General features: G+C 39.0%; 1 protein-coding gene across 1 annotated transcript in view; it reads left to right on the top strand.

The window, feature by feature from the left end:
* The window catches only part of ADGRB3 (adhesion G protein-coupled receptor B3), a gene marked incomplete at both ends in the record, with an annotated part of 792,585 nt that extends 778,921 nt beyond the window's left edge, over positions 1–13,664 (top strand). The window contains 2 exons of the mRNA XM_081251355.1: positions 7,103–7,207; positions 13,476–13,664. Of these exons, the coding sequence (XP_081107481.1) occupies positions 7,103–7,207; positions 13,476–13,664 (294 nt within the window). The remainder of the gene's footprint in view (positions 1–7,102; positions 7,208–13,475) is intronic.
* Positions 13,665–14,012: the final 348 nt, after the last annotated feature.

Below are 14,012 nucleotides of genomic sequence, written 5' to 3'. Positions count from 1 at the left end.
GACCACTATGGAGGTAACACCTCAAAGATATCCACATGGGACTTCAAAGCTACCCACATCAAATATAACTCAAGGAGCTAAAAATGGCAGGTAGAAATTCCCAGAGGAGGAAAAGGCATAGAGATTGGCTGAGTGTGGCATGTGCAAGAAACAAGAAGCAAGTCAAAATTCACCATAACATGGGGTCTGTGGAAGAAAAGCACAGACAGAGAGGGTAATTTAGAAACCATATAGTGAAGGGCTTGCAACCATGGAAACAATTACCTGATTTGTTACTAAAAGCTGCTTAGTCTTTTCTGTTGTATTTTGTTTTGTTTATTTTTAGTGAGGAATATTTTTAGGACAAATCTGGGCTATGGAAAGATGAATATGGAAGTAATAGGAAGGAGATATTATTGTATGGTGAACGAGGAAGTTGAAATATAAATTAGGAAGTGACTAGTCGAAGAAAGAAGAAATGAAAGTCCACTTCCTAGAGGTGGTAGGAGAGGAAAAGGACATAGGGACACTGCAGAGTCAAGATCAGATCCTTAACTGAGCATAGGGTCAAAGGGCAGGGGAACAGAAGAAAGATAGCTCTATGGGTCTGAGTCTGGGTTTCTGCTACTAGTACCACAAACAGATCCAGGGAAACCAAGGTGACATCTAGCTAGGATGAGTTGCATTTTAATACTTTAAGGATTAAGGTGACTAATATGATGTTAAAACAAAAACATTTGGCAGGTGATTTAAATTGTCTGTCTTGGATTGAGGACGAAGCTCAAGGAATTCTAAGGAACGCTATTATAAACCTCCATTCTGAAACCGTAATAGACATTATTATTCTTTCCATGTTAAAAATACATGGAGAGAGGTATCTATTTGGTATCTTCTCTTGCAAAACCATGGGGATAAACCTTGTCACATTCTTCCATGGGAACCATGCAGCCTTTTAAACATGCCTTAGAATGTTCCTTTGATGTTTCTAGTGAGTCTTCCACTCCCAGTAAACCCATGCTTCTCATTCTGGGCAATGGTGGTGGGCAGCAGGCACAAGGCAGCACCGATCCAGGGTGATCACAAGCTATCTTTGTGGGGACTTAATTTTATTGGAAGATTTGGGAGAATATAGTCAAGTAAGATAAAATGTTATTTTATACTCTTTTTATATCACTGTGAACACAGCTAAGCTATGACATAGAAGATAAAATTTAAATTAATTTCTAAATATCAATAGAAAGCATACGATTTCTTAGAAATGTCCTTTTCATAAAAGGTCCCTTCCTGCTTTGTCCCCGACCCCCAGCAGTGGGTACATTTTGTTAGGCAATCTGCACATTTTGGGAGGAAAAATTTGAGCACTGCAAACTTGGCTATATCCATCTCTTGTAGCTTCCTAAATTTAAACTATTGCAAAAGTATTTATTTGTAGCCAAGTGTACTCTTGGGTGACAGTGACTATATATATATGCACACACACACCTTATTCAGTCTTTTCAGACCTTTTGTCTGGTTTCCTTTAAGCCCTGAGTACATATTTATTCAAATAGAAACATGTTTGAAATGTAAATAGACACTGTAATGTCAGACATTTCAAATGGCTACAGGTTCTGTCTTATGGATACATTGGGACTCTGGCCAAAGAAAAGTACATAAATCATCCCCTTCCCACAATGTGGCTTTGATTTGATAGTCAACCTTAATTCCTGCAGTGTCTCTGGCTTCCTTGACATGGGTTTTCACATCACTGCAGACTAGTATTCAACAGCCCACTCTGGATTGAAGCCTGTAAAGCAGTGAGACGAGTAGAGATAAACCTAGTTTTATATGAGTAAATATGGACATTGGCAGTATAGCTATATAAATGCCTAACACTGAAAAGGTAATTCGGGCCAAGTGGTTTCTAATTCCTAACAGCACATGATTTCCCAATCCCATAATCTAAAGTTTATAGTCGGGAGATTCTCCAATTTTTTCTAGCAATTTCTTTCCATTTCTAAAACTTTATATATAGTAAAGCCTATCTTATCTGTAATTCAGACTTAAAGAGATTCCAACTCTATGATTCAAGACTCTGAATTTGGAAGAGAAAACCTTCCGTTTGTTTCAAACCACCTTCAGGCTCTTGATAAGACATTTGTACAGGAAATAAGGGATCACAAGAGGACCAGAACAGGGAGGGAGGCTTTTTGTCTGGGGCCAATAAAGTGAGTCTTCCCTCCAGTGGGGAGGCCTCTTGAATAGAACGAGAGGGGGCAAGATTGATGATGACCTTCCAAGGCCTATGTATCTATGTATCTATGACATCTCATTCATTTAATTTATTCCATACACATCTGTCGAGCACCTGCAGAATGCCAAGCACTGTGCTAGGTGTCAGGGATGCAAAGTCACTGCCCACGAGGTGTTCAGAGACAAAATAAGGAGACCAGCCTTCAAACCAGAATTGCAGTACTATGGGACTGTTGCAGGGTGATCAATATCCACAGAGCTTATGGGCTCTCTACAGAGGGCCCCTCACCCAACCTGGACTCATCTCCTTTTCCATCAGAAAAAATGAGATAGCATAATCACAGACTTGAATGGTCTGATAAGGGATGCTCCCTGGATCTGCGGGGTCCATCTAAGACAGCAAGCATCATGCAGAGAGAACTCACTTGGATTCAGAATGGATTCCAACCTCCCACTACCTGTGTGAGCTGGGAGCTTTACTGGCCTCTCAAGCTAAGTCTCCTAATCAGTCAAGTGAGATAGGGCCCACCACCTCCCAAGGTTATTGTGAGGATTGGGGAAGATAATAATGGCTACTCTGGTTCTTACCTGTGTGCTCCAGTGATGTGATTTATAGCCCTTTTTAAGTCTTCAAAACAATCTTACAAGGTTATTCTGACTACTGAAACTGTGGCTAAAGGGAGGTTGGGTTTTGGGCCTCTTACCACACAACTTGAAAGCCATGGAAGTAGGATCATAATCCAAATTTGTCCAGACCTAGAGCTGTTAGATTTGATATGTCCCAAGTATTTAATCAAGGAGATTGTCTGGGATGTAATAGGAGCTCAAGACATGAAGTTTATTCACATCTTAATTTTTCTCAAATATCTGAAATTTCATGAAAGTGTTTTACAGTGTATCACTTTTTCTCTAATTTCAACAATTAAAAGGCAGCCAAGGCTGCCTCCCTTGAATTACAAAGATAAAATAAAAGAGAAGTGTCCTATGAAAAAAGCTATTCGGGAGACACTACTTTTAGGCACTTAGGTGGCTGGTCTTCTTGGGATGGCTCTTCAATACAGTTTTGAAAAAGGCTGAATGATAATAATCTGAGTGCAAGGGAGCATTGCCAAGCGTTTATCTTTATTGCAAAAGATGCCTGTAATATTTGAAAGGCGTTATAACTGAAGGAACCTGAATTTTATATGTATTGCCAATTAGAATATATTTGATTGCTTAAATAGAAAATCCACATGAGTCACAGTTTTGTCACAGAAGTCAATTTCTTTGAGACACAGGTTGTTTAGGTCACAAAAGAAAGAAAAATGTAAACAGATAAACACTAAGGTCTGTAAAAATCCAAAAAGAGCCATCAAAATGAACCAGTAAGATTTATAAGCATGAAAACTTCTAATTAGGTGAGCAAGATCATCAAAGGCATGACTGCTTCAAATAAATAATTATTTAGGCAAGTAAATAAATCAAGGGAAACCCTTATTACTTGTGACAACTAAAACTGCAGCTTAAGTTTTTATCCCAGAACATTACTGGGATAGAAACCATCCAATATTCACTGTGATGCTGGCTTTCTTGTCAATGGAACCTTCCCCACTAAGAAAAGCAGAAAGATGTACTTGAGTTTATGAACAAGAAGGAATCATTCATGGAAGGTCAAACTGGGCCCATGACAGATATGTGTGCTGTCCCTTGGCAACCCTAATGTGACACTCCTCTCAGAACCAGCAGGCCATCATTGCTATGGTGATTTCTGGCTGTGCTAAGAAGGCAGTTTCAAATTGGAATGGTTATCTGGCATGAGGATGTTTCTAGATAGGAAGGGCCCTGGATTTTAGCATCTAAATTTTTCATTTGTCTTTATATTCATTTCAGGGTCCCTGAGCTTCATTGTTCAGAGTAGCTTTCATGAACTTATGGAGAACATTGCAAACTGCTTTTTGGTTGTAGCATAGTGGTATCCACCATATACATTTCTGAGAATGTCTTAACAATCCAACTCCTCAAAATAAAATCCACTCGGTTCAGAATCAAGCACTGCCCATTCAATCAGGACATGATTTAAAAACTCCTATCAGTTAATGTATCCTCATTTCCATGGGATATATTTGACACTTTGTTTGCTTCATTAAACATGCTTTACCCGTCAGGGATATTTGGTTACAAGAGACAGAGAGTGATTTTGACTGACAGACAAAAGAGAACTTTGTTGGAAGGATATGGAAAAACTCACCTCTTGAAAAGGGATGGTAAAGACCTTGATGGACAGTTCCCCAGTGCAAAGTCGGGACCCTCTGATGAAATAAAAGATAAGTGGAAGACGACACAGCAAACCCACCACAGGGCCACCTTAGAGCAGGCGTGCTGTGCCAGCAGTATCAACCATCTTAGAAGAAAATAAGTCCATCTCTTTAGAAAGGAATGATTGTCTTGAGGAAAGGGGATGTGGGCATAACATTAAAAGTTGTACTAGGAATTCTCGGCATTTTATAAAATGGAAGAAAGAGAACAAACACGATGCAGGAATAACTGATTTGAGAATTTGCAACTTAAAAATGAATATGTAAAGATTGGGAAACTGACCTCATGTGGATTTCTCGTAGCAAATTTCCCTGTCACTTACTGCTATAACAGCACCGCTTGTTTTCCTTACCACAGTCTAATTTAACTTTCATTTGAGTTATTATGTGATTAATACCTAGGTCCTCCATTACACCTCAAACTATAAAAGGGCAGGGACTCTACCAGATTTTGCACACCATTGTTACTCCCCCGTTTAGCTCGATATGTGATGTCATGAATATGTATTAACTGACAGAATGAAATATCGTTAGAGAAATATCAGTACTATGACATCACTCCTACTGCACCCTAGCACAAAGTAACTGTGTGGTTAGACTCGTTATCATGAAAAAACACTATTTGTAAGTTAGAGCCAGAGTCAATATTCTGATGACTATAGTTTTGTTTTGTTTTGTTTTGTTTTTAAAAGCATTCCTCCCCCCTCCCCTCCCCAAGTTCCCTGAAAGTCATCAGACCCGCCCATCCCCACCCCACCGTCAGAGTCTGGCTCCTGCAAAAAAAAAAAAAAAAAGCATTCCTTGTAACACAAATCCGTATTTTAGTCCGTGTCTTAGGACCTGGTGCTGCTGGAAATATTTGCCTCCCTAAGGACAGAATGTACTGCATTGTTTGCCAGCTACTTGGTCCTCAATATCCCTCCATAGCGTTGTTTATGCAAATCCCCCTCCCATCAGTCCGCATCAGCTATCACTAGTCAAGTTACTTTTGCCTGGTGTTTCTCTGTAAACCCTGCAAATCTGTTTCTTGTACTCTTCCCAAAACTGCAGGGAAGTTAATCACTCTGTAGCCGGGTGCTGTGTTTCATGCTCCTGTAACCACTGATGGTGCCATGTTCCCATCCTCCCCACCTGATTCATCAACAGCAAACTCCTAGAGCTCAGAAGAGCCAAGGTGGAAATAATCCAGTAGAGCAAGACTTAAAATGACAGAATTCTCTCTTATGAAAGTAGGCTAGTGAAAATGGAAGAATTAGCTAAACAAAGTATTGCCTAAACACAGATTCATTAAATATAGGAAATTAAAGTTGGCATGAGAGAAGAAGCCTTTTTAAGATATGTTAAAAATGTCATTTGCATTTTTCTTTTGCCGTTTTTGTTCTCAAGGAGAAAAAGTGTTCTACACAAATGTCTTTTGAGAAGAAAATTGAGCATTATAGATCTTCCTCCAAAGATATATTTCTTTTTTCAAAACAAATCCTTACTTTTGAAAATATTTGATAATTAAAACAATAGACCAAATGTTCAAATCCTAGCTTAGGCATGAATATAGTATACCCATGCAATCCACAAGAGCAAATGGTGAGTTATGAATCACATGCTTAAAAAAAACTATGAAATCTTACACAAACATGAAGGCATAATCTTGGAGAACCACCAAAACTTTGAAATTTTTAACCTTTGGAAATCACAGTAGAGGAAGGTATTTTCTCCTTTACACTTGTAAATACAGGGGATTTATTATCTAACTCTTCTTTGTTAGTGCTCTTTTAAATGCTCTGTAACAGAAAAAGATTCAGCTCATGATATTATACCTACCCCAAGGTCATTTTTTATTTCTGACTCTATTTGTTGAGTTATGATGAAGTTGGAAGAAGTATATCACCAGGGATGAAGAATATCAATATATTTGTATCTGTGCTTGTAGAAGCTTATCAACCACACAATTTATGCTCTGAGTTCTAAGTGTTAAGATTCTGTACCATTTTGTAAACAAATATGTGAAACCTATGGGTCAGATTTTCCTTCTGCAAAGCTCAATCACTATTCACCAGGAAAGTGTAAGATTTTAGATCTCACATTATATTTCAGACACTTTAGTGCTTTGAGTCAGCCTTAAATGGCAGGGCCTGGGATTTTGCTTCCCCTTAAGTACAGCCAGCTAAGATTTTAGTGTTTATAGAAATAAAACATAAAAATGTAATATCTCCCATGGCAAACACTGAGAGACTGTGGTGCTTTACAAGTCAACGTTTTTAAACTTTTTTTTTATATTGTCACAATTTTTGTAAAACAGTTTTAACTTTGAATGATGAAAATCTTACACAAGAATGACTGCTATATTTTTAATGCACCCACAGGAGAAAACTATTTTTTGGTAATCTTGTAAGTGGAAGAAATAGCCAATTCTTCATGTTCCAGAAGTGCTGACCATAAGACAAGGATTTGGTGCAAACCATTTGCATTTTGGGCATCTTCTGGGACTTTCTAGTTCCTGCAAAACTTGATTTCCCTTATTAGCATAGCAAAATACTAAATCTCTTCTTTTAACACATGAATCAGATTAGAAACAAGAGCTATCTTACTCTCTTTTGCAGAAGGTCATGCATACAAGGAAGAGGCATATGGAACTGTTTCAGGAACTCAATCAGAAATTTCAAACTTTGGACAGATTTCGGGATATACCAAATACAAGCAGTCTGGTGAGTATGCTTTACTTCATCGGTGCCTGATGCCACCATAAAGATGCATCATGTCAGGTGTCCCCCATGCCTTCAGGAATCTCCCAGTTGTCTTGGGAACACAAGAGTGGCAAAATGAAAAATAAGTAATAATCCCCCGAAGGTTCTTTGAAATGTACTAAGAGGCAACTTAGGAATGACAGAGTCTTTAAGTGTTTTATTCATATTTCAAATGTTCTCAATTATAAGGTCTAATTTGAATTAGTTATATATCAAAAATGTGCTGGATTCACTTGGACCTTTTATCATCAGAGTTTAAAGTCAGTTAATTCAAATTTCCAAGTACTTGACCAAATATTTTCATTAGAATGCCTGGCATTTTAAGGTCATTAATATATATTATAAATATATAACTAACACATATATCTGTCTCTCTCTCTCTCTTTCTCTCCATATATATATATATATATATATATATATGGAGAGAAAGAGAGAGAGAGAGTTGCTACCTAAAACTAGACTGGTAGGCTTTGTCTACCAGAGTTTCAGGATACACATCAGCGCTGGGGGCTTTGATTGTTGATTGCAGCCATTCTCTTCACTCATTCCCACTACTATAATGCTAGCATAAGATGTAATCAAATAAAATGATGTTTTGCAGTTACTATGTGCATGGCACAATCAAATCTCCAGAGAAGGCTGTATCATTATTCGTGAGAGCACTGGAGCAGGCATCCAGAAATCAGTATGATGCTTCGACAAGATATTTCAGTTTTATGATGGTGCAAAAGCAATATGCATTCAGTAGAAGTCGTACTTTGAATTTTGATCTTTTCCCACGCTAGTGAGATGTGGTCCAGTACTCTCTCGTGATGCTGGGCAGGGGTAGGGATCCACAGCTCCCACTCAGTCCCGAGATCATGAGGGTGAACAACTGATACACTGACAACCGTTCTGTACCCAGACAACCATTCTGTTTTTCACTTTCAGTGCAGTATTCCATAAATTACGTGAGATATTCAACACTTTATTATAAAACAGGCTTTGTGTTAGATGATTTTGTCCAACTATAGGCTGATGTAAGTGTCTGAGCACCTTTAAGTTTGGCTGAGCTAAGCTATGATGGTCGTCAGTAGGTTAGGTGTATTGAATGCATTTCGACTTATGATATTTTCAACTTATGATGGGTTTAGTGGGACATAACCCTGTCATAAGTTGAGGAAGATCTGTAGAAGAAAGCTCAAGCAAGAGCTATCTGCTTGAGCTTTCTAGCAGATAGTTAGCTTCTGCTAAGAACTCGAGAGCTCAAGAACAATCTTGAGCAAGTTACAAAGTTCAATTTCTGAACCTCAATTTTCTCCTTCTAATTTGGGCATAGAAAAACAGTCATTAATAATACACTTCCTTCGATCCATGCACTTTCCAAAGCGGGTGGGACCCTGAGATGCTACAAGCTGAGACAGCTCTGAGGGCTGGAGCTGGGACAGCCGTCTGACTCCACGCTTCTCCTCTCCATGCGTGGCACTCCTTTGCCTCACACTTTTGCAGTCCCTGGCTGGACCTATTCCTTCCAACCTCTGGCGTTCTGAAATACATGTCACTCTAAGGTATTTGGGGTCACTTTCTAACGCTAGTGATTCTTTCATACGTGTATGGGTCTTAATCCTGTCTTCCTGATTAGTATCATTAGCTTATCAACAGCAAGAATTTATGTGTCTTTGTGTTTTTCTTGTATTCTTCTCAGTACTAAGTATGATGCTGATCATGTGTGGTAAGTTACCAGTAAACGGCCGCTCTTGATTTCTTGCATGTCTAATAGTTTAATCTGCATTTGTTAAATGAAGGTTATCAGAAGTATATACACTTTAACTCTTCATTGGTCTCTTAAAGAGTTTGTGTATATCAGTCTATTTTCCTCCATACAGCAGGAATCATGTGTGATGTGGAATCATCAACACAACAATAGGCATAGAGAAAACACTTACACGTAGTGAGTGGTTCTTTCTCATCTACCGCCCCCCGCCCCAAATATTAAGCTGTCAGTTTTTAGTTAGCAGGAAAATGAAAATTGCACCATTGAAATTAGACCTAAACTTATTAGCTGTTCATTTTGAAATGTTGAAAGCTAACATTGAAATGAATTGAAGAAACTTCATTTTGTTTTTTGGGTTTTTTTAAGAGAAGGTTATGTTTACCAATCCAAAAGCCTTATGCAACCAATACAGCTGGCTGACTGCTATAATATGACTATAATTTCCCCTTGTATGGTCTGGGTATTAAATCATTAATGGCACAAATATCTGTATCTCAGTTTCCTGACAACCAAAATAGTCTACTAATTACAGCACATCTCTGCAGCAGCCTGCCTTTTCTGGAAAGGATTTATAAATATTTATCATTTGGGAGGTTAGGAGTGGCGAGGATAGTTGTCATTGCTGCTTCACTATTGTCCTAAATACATGAGAACAGAGAAAAAAATCCTGATTCAGTTCTGATTAATAAGGAACGTGTGAGTGAGTTCACTATCCTTAACTCAGTCATATAATTCATAGCGGCACATTGCTAATGGAACAGTGCATAATTGGGTGGAGAAAGACATTTTCAAAACAGAAACCTCAATGAAGTCTGTTTCATTTTTTTTTCCGGCTCCTAACTCACAAAACCTGCCTGGCACCTGCAAATGATGGTAATTATGTAGAATGTGGGGAATCAAAGGGAAACCAAAAGACCGTTAAGTCCATCTCCCTGTTCCAGCCCGGACAGCACCTGAATCCCTACAAGGGGTAGGCATTGTTAACAGCCCTTCCCTGTGAGTGTCTCCATCAGGATCCCACCCACGCAAGCAACAGCTCCAAATTCTCCCTCTTTTAGAATGTAAAATAAACACATTCTCTTTCACTTTGTCCCTGCGATCGGTAGACTGGAAGGAAAGAAAGAAGAGAGGGAGGGAAGAAAAGGTGAAGGGAAGGAGGGAAAGAGGAAAGGATGGAGGCAGGAGGGACTTACAAGTCTGCCCGACTCTCAACCCCGGCTGGGAACTGCGGGAAACACGCAGGCAGCCCAGGCCATGTTTCCGGTGGCTCTGAATTCTCATATTCCATTAATGTTCTCTATTTATACAGCCTAAGACCATATTCGCATTTTTGGAAGCCTCACGCATGTTAGCTTATACTGAGTTTATAATTTATTAGGGCTTTATCACACATGTTTCAGTTTGAGTACATCGCCTCTGTTCTATACTTGAGCTCAAAAAGCAAACCAACCGACGTAAAACAGTTACATCAAGTCAGGAACTTGTACCAACTCTGATTGAATTTTATATCAGGATTTAGGCCTCCACTGAAAGCTTTCCTGGCCTAGGTGGCTCTCCCTGTGGAATTCAGTGATCCCCACGGGCTGTTCCAAGGTTGATCTTTCCTTGGACCGTTGAATAGTTTACACTTTCCATGTGAGAATCCATCCACCCCAAGCACAGAGGAAGATGGGTGGCCCATGGGCACCACCCGCTGACTTCCAGCCCCCTCACTCCCCAGGGGTCCTGTTCCCACCCTGATTGCTGGGGGTGGCGGTTCTTCTCCACTCAAGGGTGTCCACACACTTGGGAACAGTGGTGAGAACCACAGCTCAGCAGGGAGTACTATGGGATGCCAGAGGAGATGAGCCACGTTAACTAATTTATTACCCACTAATAGAAGCTCTCGGAAATTCGATCAGTCCCGTACTGCCAATAATACTATTTGAAATTAGAATCTAGACACCCTGACAGAGTTTTAAATGGGCCTTTTTAGTTCCTGTATCCATGGTGCTTGATCTTTAAAATATAAAAGGAAAATCACACTTGTTCCAAACATAATGAAACCTTTATTTTTAAAGCCAGTGAACTAACACTTTACATATCTTGAATGCTTTTAGGATTGAATAATTCGACTTTCTGTCAAACCTAGGATTCCCAGAAAGCTCCTTGAGACAGCCATCCTCCAAGAAGGATAAATCCACCCCATGGCTTTCCATTGATGACTGATGGCTCAGGTCCCTGTAGTGTCCTCTAAGGTCCAACCATTCTTCATTGCCTACGAAATAAATTCCAAATAGGGAAGTAGCCTGGCAGGCGAAGCCCTTTATGATCTGGCTTTCAGTTCACCTTTGCCTGTTTTTTTCTGATATTCTTTTTCACTCCAGCTAAAATGAATTGGCACTGTTCTGAGATGTCCTATCTCCATGCTCTCTGGATTTGTACTTCTTGGTACACGTGCCTTTCCAGCCACCCAACCTCCAGCCACACATATGCCTTCATGACAAAGCCCATGCTTCTATGCCAGCCTTAATGTCATTTTTCTCAGAAAGTTCTCTGTGCTCCACAAAGGGAAGCCATATTTCCACCCTCCGAACTCCCTCAGCATTTTTTCCAGATCACAGATGTGGATATAACTGTATATTTTATACATTCATTTAACTATAGACACCTTTATGATATGTATGATTACTATCTAGTGAGCATTTATTAAAATCAGGCATCATACTAAGCCCTTCCATGTTTTTTTTTATCTTTGCAGCCCCACAAAGTAGGTAATGAGCGACACCTTTGGCCAACTCCTTTGGCCCAAAAGACAAAGCGTATCTCTCTTTTGCAGATAGTAAAGTTGAGATTCAGAGAAATGGTGTAAATTGTTCAAGGTCACATTCATATGGAATGGAGTAACTGGAATTTGGTCCTGTGTGTATTGGGCTTTAAATCTATGCTCCCTGGTGGACCATGTGCTTTTCACCAAGTGATTTATCACCTTACTCTCCCTAGCACCTAATATGATGCCAGCACAGAGCAGCTGATAAATAAACATGGGTTGAAGGGAAGCAAGGAAGGAGACAGGGAAAGAAAAGAGGGAGAGAGAGAGAAGGGGAGAGTTACAAGACTATATAGTTCATGAGACTTTAGGGTATTAGACTAAATCAGAATTAATCCACTGTACATATCCCCAAAGTTAACTTTTTTATTAAATCTTTACCTATTAGCTTCTTTTTTCTTGTGTGTCCTCATGATTAAGGCTAATAAGTGTTGAAAACATCTAATGTATTGGAATTTTAATAACGTAATTTCTAGTTATAAGTATTTCTGTAAGTCACCTCTTTGGCCTATCCCAACCAGAGAATGATTTTTAATATACTGAATGGAATCCAAATAATTATTCAAGTACCTGTTTTTGATTGTAATTGATTGTAGTCAGTTGAAGGCCAGAATTTGTGGGGGGATAAGGGGGGAAGGGAGAGGGAGTAAAGGACGCATTTAACAACCATAGATGTTTTAAGTTTTTTCTAAGGAGATTTCAGTCATGATTTCCTTCTTGTTCTTTGATGTTATTCAGCTTAGTGTATCCTATTCAAAGCCCCTCATTTTACAGAAATCTTTAAATCATACTTCTTTAAAATAGAGAAATTTTACTGCTAACTTTCAGCAAATACCAGACTATAAAAACCACAAATGATGTCTGTTCATGCAGTCATCGAGCACCTATAACATGGAAGGTCTCGGTGGTGTCATAATTAGGCAGATCTTAAATCTTAGGTAATTAGAGGTTGTGGACTGTGAAACTTAAGAATAAATGACTTGTAGACATTTAAAAAAATGCTTATATTGCTGGATATGTTTCCCAAAAAAGTGTGCTCTTTGAAAGGATTTGTGCTAGTGTGCCACCCAAGTATATAGAAAATTGTGGGGAATATACATCAGATAAAAAAATAGATTACACATAGCAGCATTTTCATATTCTAAAAAGGATAATTTCTTGCAGAAAAACTAAACAAAGACAGTGATCTAAAATTTCATTTTATGAAATATGGCTACTTTGGGTTTACAGTTTTTAATGTTGCATAACATGCCCTATGACATATCCTCAATTTTTTTATCCCTCCAAAGATTCTGACAAAATACTTAAATTTTCTACATTTAATCTTAGCAGTAACTTAACGTTCCTTCCTACCTGAACATATAGCCATCCTGACACTTCACAAGATGCCCCAAAACAAAACGTCATCTACCTTGCCTTCTATAATACTATTCACTTCCTTTGATTGCTGGAAAATTTTAGGGTAACTCAAAAAAGGTGTTCATCAATTTGCTCAATGAAAGAAAACTGAAATCAAAACCATTTCCTGCAGCTGGCCACAATTTCAAATCATCTCTGAATCACATAAACTGGATTAAGCTTAGGAACAGGCTCTCTTCCTGGAAATTTCAACAAGCAGCAATCCTAGTCATCAAATAAATGACTCTCTTCCCCTCTCTTCTCGACAGGAAAACCCAGCACCAAACAAGAATCCATGGGACACTTTCAAAAACCCCAGTGAATACCAACATTACACCACAATCAATGTCTTAGATACAGAGGCAAAGGACACCTTGGAACTGAGGCCAGCAGAGTGGGAGAAATGTCTGAATTTGCCTCTGGATGTGCAGGAGGGGGACTTTCAAACAGAAGTTTAACAAAATCAAAATGGACAGAGGTGGAGACAAAATGTATTGCACTGACACTTAAGACTTGGGAAGCCTGACATTTCTATCCAGACAGTGTGACTCTCTTATGTCAGCATCTCCACATGCCAGATGTCAGTGGTGTTTGCTTTGGTAACTTCTCCCTAGTCAGGCGAGTGGAGAGAAGCCCAGGTGTACAGTCCTGACCACCCTGTGTTGTAAGTACCCGTGGAATGGATTTGTAGGGTAAACTTTATAGATAAACCTCAAGCAACGATTCATGTTGTAACCGCTTCATATGGTTTAGTTTTCAAAAAAACTTCACCATGAAGCACAATGTATATATTTATGCAGTTTTTA

This window comes from Mesoplodon bidens, assembly GCF_964165515.1.
Source record: "Mesoplodon bidens genome assembly, chromosome: 12".
In the NCBI taxonomy this organism is placed as follows: Eukaryota; Metazoa; Chordata; class Mammalia; order Artiodactyla; family Ziphiidae; genus Mesoplodon; species Mesoplodon bidens.
This window is presented reverse-complemented; position numbering and strand designations above follow the sequence as displayed.